At 46.4% G+C, this 19009-nt stretch overlaps 1 protein-coding gene across 2 annotated transcripts; it reads right to left on the bottom strand.

Annotated features, from left to right (window-relative positions):
* Positions 1-55: 55 nt before the first annotated feature.
* Positions 56-18865, bottom strand: MAPKAPK5 (MAPK activated protein kinase 5). 2 transcript variants are annotated; one of them, XM_084491545.1, is made up of 14 exons: positions 18389-18865; positions 15702-15775; positions 14476-14551; positions 13306-13403; positions 11731-11843; positions 9033-9118; positions 8311-8406; positions 7010-7090; positions 5363-5550; positions 3018-3138; positions 2233-2363; positions 1463-1584; positions 985-1089; positions 56-255 (listed from the first exon to the last, which is right to left on the bottom strand). In XM_084491545.1, the coding sequence occupies exons 1-14, from the start codon at positions 18422-18424 to the stop codon at positions 161-163; spliced, it is 1422 nt and encodes a 473-aa protein (XP_084347671.1). In that variant the 5' UTR covers positions 18425-18865; the 3' UTR covers positions 56-160. The 2 variants fall into 2 exon arrangements, with proteins under 2 accessions (XP_084347671.1, XP_084347672.1); XM_084491546.1 differs by having other exon boundaries at positions 1469-1584.
* Between the last annotated feature and the right edge of the window lie 144 nt (positions 18866-19009).

Below are 19009 nucleotides of genomic sequence, written 5' to 3'. Positions count from 1 at the left end.
TACAGTACCAATGATTTTTTGTATCTACAACTATACAGCATTTTCAAGCAGTATGGAAATTTCATGAAATAATTATGATTTATTAATTTACATAAAAATACTTTTTACAGTTAAAGAATAAATCTTAAATGGTAAAAAAAATAAGATTAAGAAGCTCCAGCTATTGAGAGTCATGGGAGTTTGTCTGCTCTTCAATAACTTGTTTTACTATTTCTGCCAGTTTTAGTCGATCCACTTTATCTGTGAATCCTCTGCCTGAAAGGAAAAAAAGAGGTAGTCAGCAGGTGCTGGGAAGGAGGAGGAAAGTAATTATGGCTGGCATCATACGCTGGCTGAATACTAAGTACAGAGACATTTAGGACAACTTTTGCAAGGCCACCAAATCAGTTAAGATCTCTAATACCATTAAAAAAAAAAAAAAAAAAAAAAAAGAGAGAGAGAGAGAGAGAGAGAACTTAAAAACTTAAATTAAAAACAAAAAGAAAAAAAAATAAGGAAGAGACTTGGCCAAGCCTTGTGAACCTGGCTGGTGCCACTGCCCTGGTTTGTCACGGAGCCATCAAACACTCCCAAAAGCAGCTGGCCTAGTTTAATTCCATTTCCTCTCTAAATTGAATAGAAGAGATGTTGTGCTGACATAGATAAGGGCAGCAGCCTCCAGAAAGAGGATAATAAACAGCTGGAAGGAAACCAGCTCAGATCAGCTAAAGCAGTTTCTGAAGTGACGATCCATCTGTGCTATTAAGTTCCCAAATGACTTGGTGCCTTTGAAAACTCTACCCTGAACCTCAAAGAGGAATTTTAAAGCAGAACTTTAAACCTCATTTCTAAAATATCCATGTTGGAGAAGGGCTGAAACAGTGTGGGAACCTCAATCAGTGTGGCACAAACTCAAGTTTGTTTTTATTTCCATACAATATGGTCCCTGCTCTCTCTCCTTCACCCTGTGCTAGCACCACCCTGCAGGAAAGAGGAGTTCCTCACCATTCCAGCTGAAGCTCTGAAGAGTGTCTCTCAGCAACTTACACTCCCGATTATATTTCCATGCCTCTTGCATCACTTCATTCAGCTTCTCATCTTCATTCTCTCCTGTTTAGGAGAACAAAGATGAACGGGAGGTTTGTCATTCCGCCTTTCAGCAACACTCAGAGCTTCAGTAAACAACAACACGTACAGTTATTCCCCCTTGCTTCATGCAAACTAAGAAACTGGCTTGAAAACAGACACTCCTGTCTCAAAGTTATTTCAACAGCTCCACATGTTACTGTTGGCATTAACTATTATACATGCACTAAAACTAGTGTCCACAGAAACAAGACAGACTAGGACAGGAGCTTTGTCTTCTTTTTGAAGAAGACAGCTCGTCTGTCCTTCTTCACTGCTAATCCAGACTGATCGTGAGGCACAGCACAAAGTCAGTGCCTTGCATATTTAGGAATGTAACTTTCTTAAAAGTGGCAACCTTTACCAGCCTGCGGTAGAATGCACTGCGCAATCACATCTCTGAGCTTTTCCAGAGCCACATTGGAATCGTTACTTCCATTCTCCGGGTCATGGATGTAAACACCATCCTTCGGCTTCGTGCTGCAGAAGAACAAGGAGGAAACAATTACAATTGGAATGCAACTCGAGTCCGCTACACATTGCATAACTGTACCAGTACAGCTCTCTCTTTCACTGTCTGGAGAGCTGTGAGAGGGAGACAGATTCAGCATTAATTATGACAATGTGCTGCATTATGAGACCACTTCAAATATGAAGAAAAATAAATGTTAATTCAAATTAATTGAAGGGTAATCCTAAAATACATTATTCTATTTTTCAGGTAGGTAACCCAAAGCGAGATTACTTGACTTTTTTTTTTTTTTTTTGTATATAAACATCAGGATCTGAAAAAAGTCTTGGAATTCTTTAATTCTTTCTCCCAGTTTGCCTTTCCCTACTCAACATGTGCCTCATCTTCTCATAACGGATCTGTTCGAGTGCCTGTATAATATAATAACACTACTCCACCTCCTTCCTGCCTGTACTGGCAGATCTTGAAAGAGGCACTGTATTATTCTAGTATCACTTGAATCCAACAATCCACTTCAGCATGAAGAGTATGTAAACCAAATCAGAAATTTAGGAGTGTGGTTACAATTGAATGAACCTGTAACACGCTCTAAATCACTCTCCAGGCATCGCAGCTGCCTACATCTTGATCTTTCAGAAAAAGCTTTAGAGAGTTACCCCAGCAATTTCCTTTTGCGCAGGATGGGGTTGTTGACGGAGTGAAGGGGTTTGAGACTGACTTTGAGGTCTTGGATTCTCATGTTCGCAAGTTGTTCTGCATGAGCCTGTTGTATCCCTGCAACCATCGCCTGGAACGAGAAGAGTTGTGCTTGATGTTTTAATTAGCTCCTTTGGGAATTAAAGGACAACATATGGACAATGTTAGCCAAGGACAGAAAGAAAAAAGGCATCAAAATCCTATTCACTTGTCCTATCCATTCCAGAGATACGTAACAAAAATTAGGCTTGCATTAGAACTGCCATCATTATCTGTAGGAAAATATACTCCAGCCTCACAGGGGCTGAACAGGATGAAGAATCATCCCTACTTCTCATGTTCATATGCTTATGAGAGCTGACTGTACCCCTATTTGTGCAGCATTAAAAAAAAAGAAAAAAAAAGTGAGGGGTATTCATTTGCTTCTAATTAACGAGGTCGTAGCTGCAGTCAGATATAAAACATGGGGAAAAAGCAGCAAAGACCTACAGAAGAGTCCTCAGTCATTTTTACTGCCGTACTCTGTTCTCTACTTGTTAGCACTGACAGTCCTGGAGCTTCTCCTCCTAGCCTGAACCTCAAACCGAACTGTTTCCATTTTCTTAAAAATATCTCTGGCTCTCATTAAAGCAGAAGGGAAGCTCTTTGTCTGCAGAGCACTATGTGAAAGAAAACACTCAAACCACCCGGGAGCTAGCCAGCTCCTCTGTGCAACATTCCTGATAAAACAAAACATTGTTTAGACCTTGTCCATCATCAGCTGGGCAGAGGGTAGGATGTTATCAAGTGCCTCGGTGGAGTTGAGCCAGGGATGGTCCAGCACACCTTCAATGGTCAGCCGTTCCTCAGGTTTGACCTTCAGCAGCCTGGGAGAGGAATCAATCAGTCCATAAAGCAGTCGTGATTGATTTACAATGGGCTGCTCCGTCTGGGATCAGAGCACTTAGCAATCTCTAAACATTAGAGAGACCAAAAAAGAAACCACTCCTAATAACTAAAACACGAAGCTGGCCCCAAGGCAGTCTGACTTTGTCAGCCTGACTGCCCCTCGCTGCAGCTGATACTGGAAGGCTCTCACAGCTCACTAGGTTGTATTCAGCAACTCAGCGTAAAGACAGGCACTGCAGACCATTTTGGAAACACTGTGTTCAGCTGAACTCCGTATTAACATCCTCCCACGTGGGAAATTACCTTCCAGATAGACTGGAAACAACACGCTCTGGAAATGCACATCTAGAGCTCATCTGCATGACAGTCTGTATGCAAACCAAGGACTCTGGGCTGGGCGAAGTTTCAAAGCTGGAAACCTGTTCTCTGAGTTAGCTGCTTCCACCAACCCCTTGGCTTTTTTCCTCTGTAAAAGCCTCAAGTAACAGATGCTTTGACAAGCTACAGCAACTCGAAATAAAAAGCGACATTATTCTGAAACCTCTGAAAAGCCCACTGAGTTAAATTTGTCTGGAACGAGACCCTGGAAAGAGCTTTTCTGGATAACCTCACGTTCTCATGATAATCGTAACTGTTTAGTAAAAATAAGCAACATTTCGCACAGAACACTGAGAAGTTGTTCCAAGTGTCTAAATTAGAAACAGAATGACTTGATGACTTTGTCCTGCTTTCTCTGACAATGCTCTAAATCAGCTTCCTGGCTGCAGAGCAGAATTGTTTAATGCACCAAGAAAGTGGAAATAACTTCTACAAAATGTCAGCAGGACCACAGGCTAGCTCATAAATTTCACTGGCAAGGCCACGCTGCCAAACAGGTCGTCGGTTGAGAATTAATCCAAGACCCAAGATAGATGTGTTCCTTCTCCATTGGTTTTCAAAGTCCTAATCTATCCTCAAGTGCTTGAGGTCAGAAATCAACCAGACATGCCTGAAAGGAAGTGGTCACTTGAATGCAAAATGTGACCTCCAAAAGCAAGACCCCACTTGAATAGCTGCATACATAAATAACATGGAGAATCCTCCAAAATTCTCAACATTTTCCTGCACTACAAGCTTGAATCCAGGCTCTGGATGGAAAAGACAGGCAGGAAAGGGAGCCCTGACAGCATCATTCAGAGAATTGAGTTAGCTGAATACAAGTGACAACATGCTTTGAGCTGAGTTTCATGGCCATTTTAAAACATAATTACATCTTTTGACTGTTGACCTTGGTTTAAACAGAATTTTCACTGCAGCATAACCTGCAGTTTATGTGTTGAAAGATTGCGGGCTCTCCTGCACTGCTATAAACAGGTCTCAGCACCCTTCCCAAACTGTGCTAAGTCCTTGGAGGCTTTACATTACATCAGAAAAGACAGCAACAGTTTCAAATTGTTTAACAGATTGATTTTTTTTTCTATTTATATTGCTTTTATCCTCCCAGTTCCTCTGGTGATGTAAACAAAGGCAGTAAGTCCCTCTTGCTTTTAAAAAAAAAAAAAAGAAGTGAGGTCAGGACATTGCTTTCAAACAGGATCCCTGGATCACAACATGTGAAACATTTGCAGTTGAGAGACGTGTATTGCATGATAAACAGCTCCCAGAAGCTTTTAGAATAGAGTATCAGTGGAAAACCTCGTCTCATAGTCTGACACCTTGTGACAGATCTTAACCTCCCTTCTCATTCTTCCCTCTCGACTCCTTTTAGGCTGTGTAGTGTGTGCACAGTTCTAAGGGACAGATCTACTGTACTTAGTCATCCAGTTTCTATTAGGCCTGGATTTTAATGGGAGTTTAGACACTACCACAGGAGATGCCCACCTAGGGAGCGCTTGCAGACGTGCCAGCCTGCTGTCCATATTCTTCTGAGGCAAGGCAGCGTACCCACTCCCTCCACAGACTACATGCACAGTGCTCTAGCAACTTCAGACACAGGAAACATCAAAATTTGCACACAATAGTTAGGGAGAAAAGAAGAGAGGGGAAAAAAATTTACCAAACTTCTTTTGCGTTGAACACAGAAACTTTTTCAGCTGTATGTCCTGCAGACAATTTACCCCGCCTTTGGAAAAGTAATCCCTTTGTGACAATGCACTTTCATGTGATTTTCCAATTTCTTAATACAAGCAAAGAGCAATACCACATTCTCCTCAACCGACTCACTTTCGCACGATGTCTTTCGCCATCTCTGAGATCTGGCTCCACTCTTCCTCTGGAAATTCAAAACTCCCTGTCATGATCTTTTTCCGCATGTCCTTGGGAATTGTCCGACTGTGGTGTTTGGAGTAGAACGGAGGGTACCCACACAGCATCACGTAAATAATGACCCCCAGGGACCACAAGTCACAGCTCTGAAAGCAAGGAAACAATCACTTTGGGGCACAATTCGCAGCAAGCAGTGGTTAAAAAACTTTTAACCTATGTTAAAAGCTTTACACAATTCCCTACAAAAGCAGAAGCGCAGCTCAGCCTCCTCCTAAAGACCCATCCAAACACCTTTACAGATTTGCTCCTCCTCTCTCATAAAGTCAAAATCACATCAGAAATAACATTTACTAAGTATTTTTCTCCCCCTTAGCTGCTTTATGTTCTATCCTTCCCTTTAAGAGAAACGTACCAGTTCACTATTTCTACCTGGTAGTTTGTTTCAAAAGTGTATTTTAAAATATGTTTCTGGCAGATATATAAGCACAAGATGCTGCCAAACCAAACTCGTTCCAGCACCCAAGCTCTCTTGTTTACAGAGCACACTCCTGTAACTCTCTGCTATGCAGCAGTGAATTGCATGGAAACAGGCACAAGCCAGCTGCACGCTCACCGCATCTCTCGGGGTATCTGAACCCTTGTCTCTGACCATCAGAACGTGAATCAGGATACTAGACAGTCACTTTTTTAAGAATGTGAGACTAAAATAACCAAACAGCATCAAACAACCGAGCTGCCAGAAATACTTGTTCAGAGAGGTCTGCAGCAAAAAACACGGAGCTGAAGAAGCTCCAGAAGGCCTGGAGCTTCACAGGATTTCACAGCTGCTGACGCCGTGCTCCCAACCACCCTCCACGCTCCCCTCCCTGCCCCGCACCAGTTACTGTGGGTGAGGTACAGAACGAGCCCAGCCAGGGGTGGATCCAGCCAAAAAGCACCTCAGAAAAGAAGCTGAAAGCCAGATCTATCCCCATCTGGATCACTGTGCTCATGCAACACCAACGTGACTGAAGAGAGCTGTAGCAGCCTGGACTTCAACTTGAGCTTCAATCGGGCCCCATCCTTCAGCTCTGTCACCACTTGGTTTTGGCACGATGCAGGCTGGGGCTGGAAGGCCTTGCTCTGACCCTGCTCATGCAGCCACAGGATTTCTTTCCTGCCAACGCCAGCATTTGTGCAGCTGATCTTTCCTCCTCTACTGGCTTGGGTTCCAGCCCTATCAGTCCTCCAGGGGAATCCTGCTGGCTTATGCCAGTGCAAGGAGGGGCAGGAACACGCAGCCAAGTGCGAGAAGAGTCCTGAACTCCAGGTTCAGGTGACGGTGGAAAGCTGCCCAAGGGCAGATTTGGGGAGCTGAGGGGCTGGACAGGTTCTGCGATTGCTTTACACAGAGAATATTAATGTATCTTTAATGCATCTGTGTCATAGAGATCCAAACTTTATTGCTCCTGGTCATAACTGTGAAATTTGATGACAAAGTTGATTGTCTCAGGTGATAAACTGTGTCTATAAACTACATTTACAGCAGACACACCTGTGGAGGAAAAAAAAAGCCAAAACAATATGTTTTAAAGACCTTGACATGTAGACTGTTCCACAGCTTACCTTGTTGTAAGTGTAAGGTGTCGGTGAGGTGGGGATAATACCAGATTTTTCTTTCTGGTGTCGTCTTTGTGCCTCCAATACCTGTTTCAATGAGAGGAAAAAAATTGCAAAACACACCTCATTTACAGATACCACAAACAGCAACGCCTATGGCAGATGTCTCATAAATTTCCCACTGGAGGATTTATTCTGGCTGCTGAAGATTCTACCAAACTCAAACTGTTCTAAGAAAGATCGAAACTTACTACATGGGGGAAAATTCCACCTAAAATATTTTGCTCCTTTAGATGAAGCCCCCAGTTGTGCCTGAATTAAAGCAATTGCTCACACCTGTTTTGTCCAAGAAGTTCTAACACCTCCATGCTTTGGAACTGGAGTTTAAAGTGTTTGGAGGGTAAGCCTAGCTCCAGAGATGTCCCTTTCTGACTCCCCCATGAACAAATCAAGTCAAATTTGTCCCTCCCTGATCAAATCTGTGAGCTTCTACAAAAAATCTACAGTTTAAATATACTTAGGAAAAACTTTATGTGCGTTTGGTAGCTGACTTCTTTTTAAAAGCCCTATCTGTAGAGCACATGCCCTTCACCACAAAGCTCCAGCTGAGGAAGCGTTCAGGGCACTCAGCTGTGGCTGCACGGTCTGATCTGTGCAGCTGCTCTTCCTAGTCATTAAGGCTGCCGACATGCTCAGTACCATAATTAAGTATTTATCTGCAGTTTTCTTATAATTCCTTCAGGATTCCAACACAAAGCACAAAAAGAAAAAGTGGGTAAAGCAGCACTACAAAATCCAGCCTGTCTGTAACTATAAATTATGTCCTAATGCATAATGACAAGGGGGACAATCTAAGGATAACCCTCTGATGCTGCCCCCCTTCTAAGCAGTTGCCTTTACAGAACCTTATTGTCTCAGCACGGTCATTTTGAAGCTCATAACCTTGTATGAGCCTCAGCTAGGGGAAGGACTGAGGAGCAGGGAACTTTTCTGAACCAATTCCTTTAACACAATAAAAGGACATTTTTTAAAATACTGGAGCAATCTCACTGGTAGGAATCAGGACTGGGAGAGTCAAGAGGCATCAGCAGTAAGCCAACACTAAGAACTCAGTCTGAATTTTGCCTCATGATCTCATCACTGTAGCACTCAACCTCGAAAGGTGGCTCCTATACATCTACTCAAAGATTTCTGCACCCAGAAGCCTTCAACAAGACAGCAAAGGCTTTATAAATTATATGGTTTTGAAGACATGGGCAATAAAGATCATTATCCCCCTATAACCTAGAACTGTAATCGTTCATTACCTGAGGTGCTACGTAATATGGAGTGAACTGTGGTGTCATCAAGTCACCTTGGTCTACTTTGGCAAATCCAAAGTCACACAATTTAACAGGTGCGTCCTAAAACAAGGAGGAGAGGTTTCAGCATAAAATCAGCTTTTCTATTACATCCTTATCGCTTCCTATTCATCTTCCCTTTGCCACATGTATTCCTCTTTTATATTTATACCCTTATCATGCCACAAAGCAGCTGAAATACGTTAAACTGATCTTTGCAATCATTTTTGTCTTCCTGGGAGCTCTGGGTCAAAGCAGCCCCCTCTCAGCTTTGGAGAGCACTAAATGCATTGTAGGGAGGTCGCTGTGTATGCAGGGTGGTTACGAGCAAGAGAGGAAAGAAACAGGCAGCATGGTAGCATGCTTCAGTCAAAGCACCTACGCTGCACGTATAAAACACCCTGATGACACCAGGGGAGAAGTGGGCAGAGAATTTTCCCCTCATCCCAGCCGGATTCTGTGCTGAGGTGGAGAACATGGCCCACGCTGAACACCAGAGGCACTGTTCTCAGATCTGTCCTTCAGGCAGATCAGAGTACGGAAAAGCATGAAGCCAAAGAAATCATTCCTTTTTGTCACCAAAACAATGCATTACTGACAGTTTACATTTTTAAGCTGTTCTGAAAATCAACATTGAGCCATTTTAGAGAATTCAGCAGTACAAAAAGAGTATTAAGCCTTAATCTTACCAAAGAGTTATCCTTGAAGAGGAGATTCTCAGGCTTGAGGTCTCTATGTGCAATGTTTAGTGAGTGGCAATGCTGCAAAGCCAAAGCTATCTGAAAAAGGGCACAATAAATCAACTACAATTACAGAACTCCTGCTTCAGGAGAGTTATTTTAGTTTGAAAAAGGACATTGTTTAGGCCCCAACCTTTTTAATTCCACTTGGGTGGGATTCTCAGAGAGGACAACCCCAGCCACACAGAGCAATCGTGCAGGAAAGTGAGAGGACTGGGAAATGAAACCAACCGAGCTACACAGTTCACATTTCACTCAAAGCAAACAAAAAATAAAAGCAAAGTTATATTCAGCTTCCCAGCCTCTTTAGTTTGACCAACTCAGGCTTTACTACAGCCCCCAGAAGTGCAATGGATCACAAGTGTCCCCTTATAAGCTGTGCCAGGCCCACAGGGCCACTAAATGTGCCTGCAAGCCCTCCAAAGACAACACTCTGATTGAGTTCTTGCTTCAATATTTCTGCAAATATTTTATTGCGTTTGTTACTGACTTAAGAGCCAACACTCAGCCAACGTTGTCCTTTAATTCTGGAAGGTAGTGCCTGCAGTTTATTCCTTTCATGCAGTATGACACAGAAATGCATTCCTTGGTTCTTTCAAAGACAACTGCTTACACTGCCATGGGTTAGAAGTCTGTAACCTGGTCGTGAAAGCTCTACAGATTGTACATCTGAAAGTGCAACCCATTTAAAGAAAAACACAGCATAAATACTTAAATAGCATTACTGAGGGAAAAGAAAGGCAAAGCCCCATGAGTCTTATTTGGAGGTGTTCCTGCTGGGGCATCGTACCCACACACAGCACCCTGGGCAAGGTGCTGAGCCCTCACAACACTGCAAATTTCTGATACAAGAACTTCAGCTCAGGATGCAAAAATTCAGCGGATATGCAGCTCAGGAACAAACACAAGCACATTCTCAGATAAAATAAGGTAGCTTCACAAGGTTTTAACTATTACTGGGTACAAAGAGCTAATGTCTGTAGTTAAGACAGTCACAAACAATCACCAGGTAAAAGAATAAGGCTTTAATGTCGCTACCAAAATAAATTTATATAAACAGTAATGCAAGGAGTTACTTGGCACATCAATACCTAAGTGCACACAAAATCAGCATTCAATTCAGATCCCGTCTTTTCACATAGCCCTAAACGATTTTTCCAACAGGTTAATCCTAGAAACTGCCTTGCACTGCCAAAATCAAATCCTTCAAAAGACATGACAATAAGCTGTCAAGAATTCTGTAATTCCTCCTAATTTCTTTGCTGGATGAAGCCGAAGAGGTAACAGCACAATTAGCATTTCATTAGAAAACTCAAAGCACAAGACAGAAAATTGAGATGAAACGATGGGCCCCTCTATTTTGGCTCTGTACCAGACATCTCCCCAGCTCAGAGGGAGGCAGGAGATCAGGACAGGGTATGTTCATACACAATCCTGTCAATTTACATCAAATGCTGTGAGATCTCCTTTCAGGTTCTCTTTCCTTCATTTTATTCATTCCCACCGGCGAGGGAACAGGCTATTCACGGCCTCGTATCTGCAATGTCTCACCTACAGTTTGTAAATCTCTATTTAGGAACGTCACTACCACCTCTGCAAGAAGCAGACGAAGGCAACTCAGGCCCTCTGTTCATGCTGTGGTGCCAATTTCTGTGCAGAAGAAAGGGCTCAGCCATTCTGAGAGCAACGTCTTTATGCCTCGTGGTTCCTTGCAGGCACAAGCTGCTCCTCTGCCGTGGCTCCCTGGAAAGGACATCCCAGCACGCACCCACACCGCCTCTCCTGCAGCCTTCCCACTAACCCAGGCTCCCTGGCTGGCCACCACGAGTCACCCAAAAGCTGGGAGAGGGAACAAGCCCACCTGGAACTGAGATAAACTGACACTGAACCACCGCACTGAGCCCCCCAGAGCCCTTTCTGCCTGCTCTAGCAGCGTAAGCTACTCACAGCCAACGCACTGCTAAGCCACAAACAGCCTATGGACACCCAGTAAATATCGTGGAGCCTCTAAAAACACAGCGTTCAGAAATGAGCCGCCTAAAGAAACGGAGAAGGAAGAAGGAAAGCAGAACAAAGAGCACAGAAAACATGAGCTATAGTTATAGGATCCTCTTGGGACCTGATGTGACAGGCAAAAACCAACCCACAAAACCAAACACAGCACCCAGGTTCCAAACCACCAGCCCAGGGCACATGAGTGTTTCTGCCTGCACTGCCCCACCCGAGGGGCAAGCAAAACGCTCAGACTTTGGCGAGGCCAAGAGCCATTCCCAAACCAGAGCTCAGGAGCCACACTGAGAGCCTGGGGAGGATCGGAGGCAACGCTTTGAGAACAACAGTGAGGCAAACAACAGGAAAATCACGAGGGAAAAGAGTTCTCTTCGTCCTGTAGACCACGTTAGGAAAAGCAATGCTAAGGACAGCAGAGACATCAGGGTCCCAACCCAGCAGAGCTAGCCCACACCTTCGGATTCTTTGCTTCTATCAAAACTTTGGCATTGTCAGGTTATAACAAAGCAGGCAATGATCATTGGATCAGAACGGAGGATTATTTTAGCTTCCTTTTTCCCCACTCCCCCCGCCCCAGGAAATTGTTAAATACTTTAGCCATTATCATTCATGGATTTGCTTATACACGGATTGTGACTTGCCTGCTTTGTTACTTGGCTTGCTTGCTTCTCAGTAAAGTGCCGGTGCTGGCTGATTCTGTGAAATAGCTCTCCCCCTTCCATCATCTCCATTACAATTAGGAGCCGAGCCCTGTTTAAAAGCATTTCATGTTGTTACATTAAAAATAATCAAAAAAAGAACATAATTGCTAAGCTAATAATGCACACTTCATATCTACTGATGCAGGCCAAAAGAGACACATAGACTTGCTGCTTCGACAGTCGCTCTAGCCATTTTGGGGCAATAATTTTGACTTTCACCACGCAAGCTGCAGGACTTTCTGGCTCCCAGCACAACGTGACTCACTGATGGTCAGCCAGGAGCCTGCAGTTTGCTCTCTGAGCTGGGCTCCCACCTCCAGCTGGCGCAGACACCGAGGACATCTACGTGGATGCATTCAGACTCCTCTCAGGCCTTCCACCAGCGAGCCAGTCTGGGCCTGGAAGCCATCTAGACACATCAGTGTGTCATCTGCCCTCAAACAATACTAGGGCAGGCAGAGTCTTGCATTAAACACGCCAAAAAGCTTCCAAACCCGGGCTGGCTGAGAGCACAGCCTGCACCCATCCTCGCAGAGGCACCAGCTCGCCTCCCTCGCTGCCTAGGTGCTAACGGCGCTCGTGGCAACTGAGAAGCAGGAGGTCGAGAGTAGTCCTCAGTGCTTTCGAGTCTGGATACTCTCCTGCACCTCCTGACTTCAATTTGCAGCTCTACTGCCATCATTGTGAAGGTCAAGGAATAGGAAGTGTGGTGATCCTCAAGAAACTAACCTCTAGTTCTCACCACACAGCAAAATCATCAGACTAAGACAAGTCCCAGGTCTTTATTTCTCCCAGCTATCCCCCCCTGCCTCAACTAACAACCAATATTAAGACTTTTTTTTTAACCCAAGCCATATTAACGTTTGAAAAATAACATCTGGCTCATGTTCTGCTATGTTTGTTTCAAGCAGGATAATGCATTAGGTTTACAGGACAGGACCTGGTATTTTTAGAAACGATTCTTTCTTTGTTTTGTTTTTAAAGGAAGACTGGCACTGTTTTCCACTGCCTCACAGTCATCACCATCATATAAAAGGATCTCCCTGAGGATTCTAGGCAGCGACAACAGTTGCCGCTCCAATCCTGCTTTGACAGTGCTTTGAAAGCAGAAGGACCCTGAAAGGTTACAGACAATTCAATTCATGCTACTGAAGTAATATTGAAGCAGGACAGAAGCTGGAAGCTATTTTATCCTCTCAGACAATGCAGGTATCACAGACTGAATCAATGGAAGACCTCAGAAATGAGGATGCATTCAAAACCAGTACTGAAGGATGCAAATTCATTTCAATATGCAAAGGTTTGGGCATTGAGGGGGAAGGGTGGTGGTGGGTAATAAGTGTTTTGTAGCCTGAAGTCAAATATCATGTCTGGAACCCTCCATAAACGTTCATTTTGGTTACACTGTGATTAGGGGAAAAAGGAGGAAAAAAAAAAAAGCGAACTCCACTATACCTTGGCCTAAACATGGAAAGCAAGCTGTGGGAGTGGATCACCCTATGCAATCTTACCTTGGGCTGGATTCATGTGGGAACTGCACACTGTTAGCATAAACTTCAATAATTTGAACAATATTGGGATGTGTTGCACACATCATGTGCAGACGTACCTTGAAGAGAAGGGAAGAAACGTTACTGTACGCAGCGACACGCGCCCGGCCAGCTCTGCCCCCCTCTGCCCAGCACTCAGGAGCTCATTTGGGGCTCAGCACCACTCACACACAGTTTAAAACTGCCCTTCTATTATCCAAAAAATAAGCAACACCTAAAGGATTTATATAGGTGACCAGCAGCCATTACACTGCTCAGACTAGGAAGGACATTTCAAGGTAGAACTAGCCTTAAAGTTGCAATAAAAACATGATTTAAACCGACAAGTATCTGGAAAATCAAGAATAAAACCTGAAATTCCATAATCCAGCTGCTTTTATGGCCAAGTGGAGTAGTTCAGCACTCATGACACATGGAGCCTCATCTGTTCAGACTCGCTGAAGCAGGGACCTGAGGAATTCCACCCCATTTAGAGCTACCTGGACAGCCAGGTCTGATGTTCTTTGTATACCAACTTTTTTCCCATGGGAATTTTAAATGAGAATTTGCTCCCTATCAGGAAGTGGAAAATTCTCTAAATTTGAGGATAATTACCATTTTTTTCCCACTTTCATGAAAACTTGAACTGAAGCCTGTCATTCTGAATGGACCGACAGCTGACACCTTGGCACGTCAGCCTCAGAAAGTCACAAAGAGTAGCGGGGAGCTTAAGTTATTTTCTCACACGCAGCCAAACCCGCCCAATTTAGAGTGCAACTTGAGGCATTCTTGGCAATTCTTACGGTAATGGCATCCGAGAGAGATGTATGGAAACAGAATTTCTTCTAAACTGTTCGTGTTACGTTGCACGGGACGCGGAGAATGCTAGCTTAGAAACGTGGCTCTGTGTGGGCATTTTGTGCAAACAGAACACACCTGGGGCAAATTCAGGGCCAGAAATCCCCACCCCTGTGTTTCACCCACCACCTCGTGCTCCAGGGACCGAGCACAGCGAGCCTGGAGGACCAAAGGGGAGGAATCCTGCGCAGCGGGATCCACACAATGCAGGTTTTTGAGCCACTGCAGCCGTTTCCCCGAGGGGGGAGCCTGTGTGGCGTGTCAGAAGGCAGGCAGCACAAACAGGAACCGTACCTCGTTTCTAGCTTTTGGACGATCGAGAAGGATTTTCAGTGCAAAGCGCTCCTGAGAGGATTTTTTCACGCAGACTCTGGTATCACAGCAATAAAATCATTCAGTCAGCAGGGGTGTTAACGAGACACTTCACGCAATTGATTTGTAGTTACGAGCTGGCTCTGTGCACGGGATTTAACAGGGATACCCACAGCCTGCAGCGTACAGGGCACCTGCTACCATGTCCCAGCCTGAAAGCCTCAGCTTTCGGCCCTCCATGCAATCAGACACGTTATGCCTGACACAAAGCTCAGCACAAAAAGAGAACTCAGAGCAATGGGCAACAGTGGGCGAGCTGAAGGCACTCTGTCCCCTCAACGTGAGGACTCACTTGTGATGAAAAAAAACCCAAACCCCACAGTGGCAGCCTGAGCATCCCCGGTAGAGGATGCAGCCTGCGATAAATTAAGCGTTTCTGAATGGAAACCCTCGTTTTGGCAGGGCCACCAACAGAGCCACACGCGTTTTTTCCCCTCTTTCCCCCATTTAACACCAACAATTGAGCTGCGTCAGTGGGGAGGGCCCACACGTTAACGGGCAGCGAGCGGCACCGAGAACAAAGGGGCATTTTCATCGGGATCAGAGGCAGTGCAGCACAAAATGGATGAGGAGAAACCAACTGCCTCGACAGGAAGACGAATGGTGGCAGCAGACAATCGCCCTGCCGAGCGCCCAGGCGTTTGTTTCCCGGAGCTTGTGCACAAATTCCTGCTCCCAAAAGGCAGCGAGCTCATCGAAAGGGAATTTGTTTTATTTTACAGGGAGCACCCGGCTCCTGCTGTGGTTAGAAGCCCGGGGCAGGCAGGCCCGGTGCTGGGCGTGGAGCTGGTGGCATTATCTGCTTGAGCCTCGTGAGATGATCTGAAAAACCAGCTGGTAAAAATAGCTGCTGCCCCGAGTGACGACACCGGGCCGACCTTTGCACCACCCTGGCAGGGGCATCAGGAGGACAAAGGTGTTGGAGCAGCGCTTGCTGGTGCTGTCCTCTCGCAGCCGATTCCCGTTGGTGCCTTGCTTCAGGAGCAAGATAAATTTGTTCCTCAGCCATACCCAGTAAAAGCCAACGCCTTGCTCACACACCCAGCATGACCCACGTGGAGCACACGGACGTTTATCTGCTCGGAAGGAGCCTTCAGCACCATCACAGCACCCTGCTGAGAGCACAGAGCCCCACGGTGGCGCCTTACCTAACGGGACCGCTGATCCCAGCTCCCAGCTTCTGCGTCCAGTTAATGTTGTACTCCTCCAAAATGGACGTTTCCTGTGCGAGAAGGAGCAGGGGGAGGGGGGAGAAAATGAAAAAAAATACATAAATGACTGCGTCCCATCAAAAAAACAGCTCAGCAAACCTGATTTGTAAGAGAGCAGAGTGCAAAGAGCCTGCTCCGGAGTTTTGGTTCCCCACGGGGAATTAGGCACAAGTGCAAATGCTCACAAAATAACGCAGCGTTATCTCGGCACACAACGGGCTCCGTGCTACGGGCACTGCTCAGCCCAGCACTTTGAGGCAGTTGCAAGTTAATGCCAAGGCCCAATCTCATCATTTTTATGTACTTTTGGGTCAGACAGTGAAATAAAGTCACTTTTCTGCTTTCTTCAGGTTAGCAAACCTTTGGCATCACCCTCCTGCATATTAAACGCCGCGTGACTAGTTTTGGCTTGTCTGATAATGAACCCAGCTCCTGTTTGTAATCCTTTTGTCCAAATCCTTTTGGCTTTGTTACGACACAGCCCGGGCGCTGCCACGCTCCAACACGTCCCCGCGCGGGCCGTGACGGTGGCAGCACAAACTGTAACACACGCCACAAAACTCCACTTCTGGGCTTCCATCAGCGCTGCTACGGGCGTTGAGAATCGGCTTCCAGAAAGCTGCCTGGTAAATCCCACCAGGAGGAGGTGGAAACAAGAGCTGGCACCAGACGCACAGGGAAAAAAATGAAGTTGCCCACCCGCAAAGCAACGTCCTGCAGGTCAGCGTCCCCCTTCCCTCAGCTTTCCTTCACAACCTGCAGCCCTTTGGGGGAAAGGTGGTGTTTAAGGCAATATCTGAAGGGATTTCAGAGGGTAAAGGCAGAGAGGAATGGGAAAATTCATTTTTGATGCAGTCCGGAGCGGGCACTGCATAAATCGTAAGTGACCAGCGGGAGAGGTGGAAAGAAAAAAGTTAAGGTTAGCTTCTAACTGGAGACTTTGGGAAGGGTTTTAAAAGAAAGGGGAAGAAAAAGAAGAACAGATTATACACGGTTTGCTGTTTCCAAGTAGAACCACAAAAACTTTCTCTTATCAATTTAATTACCACAAATTTCACCGACTTGTGAGAGGAACGTAAGGGAAAAGCCAATTTAACTTTCCCACTATTCAGACACAGAACTGAAGGCACCACGGTTTGAACAAAAACTCAATTTCAGAAAAGCATCCTGAGCTGAGAAAGGGCTCTTCTGACGTGTGAAGTATTTTCTCAACATAATATGTTTTCAAGCTCAGGCTCATTTAATTTTTGAAGCCAGCCAGCCTCCAGAACGGGTGAACCAAACGCTGAAGTGCTCTGAAGCACAACCAGTTAGGTTTTTATAGCAGAGCTCTGAATTCTGCTGCTCCTACTCGAAAACCAAAGAAGAGCTTTGAAACTGCCTGTCCCAAACCATATCTACTTTCCAGCTATACAGGTTGGATTAAGAAGAGATCTGTCCCCACACACAAACCCAACCTGGACAAAACTTTTTCTACTGCCTCGTGCCCCTTCTGCGACAGCGCAGACCCCGTTTTATCCATTTCAGCGAGGCAGAACAAGGAATTTGATCAGGAATTGGGAAGCGTGTGCTCTACAAGCCAAGTGACGTGAGAATACGGCTGGGCAGTTCTCAGCTCCTGAGGGACAAGTTCAATTACCACAGATCCGTTAATTTTTAATACAGGATAATTTATTTCCTCTTTCACGTTCTGTGCACGCAGCGTTGTTTTAAATAAGAAGCCAACTTTTTTATTTCCCCCTGCATTTTTATCAGGATTCCAACCTTCACTCAGAAGCAGCTTTAGAATTTGGCAGTAAAAACGAATGATCTGGTAACGAAGAAGCGCTGCTCAGCATTGCTAACGATGTGAAATGCAGCATTTGAGAACTGTGCTGCTCATCGGTGCAGGGAATCGCTTACATCTCCTCCTCCCTCAGGGGCAAGAGCTCCAAATCCCGCATCAGGACTCTATCAGCACGGTTTCACAACATTCAAACTGCGTGAAATATTTCAAATGTATGGATTAAAAGATGCTTTCTAAAAATGTCAACGTTTATTTCTTCTGGCAAGCCTAAACGCCTCGCCGTCTCCTTTAGGGCGCAGGTGGAAAAGAGCTGTACACCTCGGGCCGCACGCTAAGATCACCCCTCACGTTCATTTCCAGCGGGCAAAAGGAGTAAACTAATTGGAAATACACTCAATTACAAAAAAAAAATAATGGGAGCAAAAAGGGCTGAGCTCTTTTCAACAGCTCAACTCCTTCTTGTTAAGCTCAGGGCACCCAGCACAGGGTTTGGGGCTGGTTATTTCCGTGAAGATAAAGGCAGGGAGCAGGGAAAGGTGACAGATAACAGCATATGGGAAGTTTTTGCGTATATCTTTCCGAAATCCATCTTATTATCGACTTTATTTGCGTTTATCGAAGCTCCTGGACCCTGCGTGCCAGCAAACACCTCACACAAAGCCAGGAGCCCCCGCGGAGCCCCCAGCGCCTCGCTCCTCGCTTTATTTTACCTCAGGGCTCCCCCGGGGGCAGGGCCGGGACCCCGGGGGAAGGCACCGGAGCCCCACGGGGACCTCCCCCTAACCCCAAAACCCAAAACCGAGACCGCGGGGACCCCGCACCCTCCCCTCCCCCGTACCTTGATCGTCCTGTCCATGTCGTGCTCCCCCGACATCCTCCCGCGGGGCCCAGCAGGGGACGGGCACCGGGGACCGGGCACCACCGGCTACCGGAGGGCCTCGCTAGGCCACGGGCAGCCCCGGCCGAGCTCCGCAGCGCCTCATCCCCGGCCGGGAGGGCCGGGGGCCGGCAGCGCCTCAGGGAGGCCGCGGGCGGGCCCAGCGCCGCCGCTCAGCCCCGGAGCCGCCGCCCGGGAGCCAGGCATCGCCGGCACCTCGGCCGGGCAGCCCCGCCTGGCGGCGCGGCGCCTCGGTGAGGCTCTCCCCGCCGTCAAACGCGGCGAAAGGGGACGGGGGGAGGGCTCCGCTCGCCGCTGAGGGCCGTTTGGGGATTTTTTGGGGTGATGGAGAAGCGGGAAGGGGAAGGGAAGGCGGTCGGGGAGGGCGCCTCTGGAAGCGCCCAGGGGGTGAGGAGGGCCCCGGGGGCCTGAGCGGAGCCAGGCTCCAACTGATGACGTCACGCGAGGAGACGGCTGATGAAGAGAGGGGGCGGGGCTAATGTGCATCAAGGCCCCGCCCGTCTTGTTGAGGCCACGCCCCCCGTAGCCTCCCGCCCGCCCCCCTCCCGCTCAGAGGTGAAG

The sequence above is a fragment of the Aythya ferina genome (genome assembly GCF_964211825.1).
Source record: "Aythya ferina genome assembly, chromosome: 17".
NCBI lineage: Eukaryota > Metazoa > Chordata > Aves > Anseriformes > Anatidae > Aythya > Aythya ferina.
Note: the sequence above shows the minus strand (reverse complement) of the source record. Positions and strands in the feature narration are given on the sequence as shown.

Excerpts from the sequence above, each read along its gene's own strand:
- MAPKAPK5 (XM_084491545.1), bottom strand. The coding sequence starts at position 18,424 with ATGTCGGGGGAGCACGACATGGACAGGACGATCAAG. Across the intron at positions 15,776-18,388 it reads ACATGGACAGGACGATCAAG|GAAACGTCCATTTTGGAGGA; the intron begins GTACGGGGGAGG and ends CTTCTCGCACAG. Across the intron at positions 9,119-11,730 it reads CCAAGTAACAAAGCAGGCAA|CTTTGGCTTTGCAGCATTGC; the intron begins GTCACAATCCGT and ends TTTTTCAGATAG.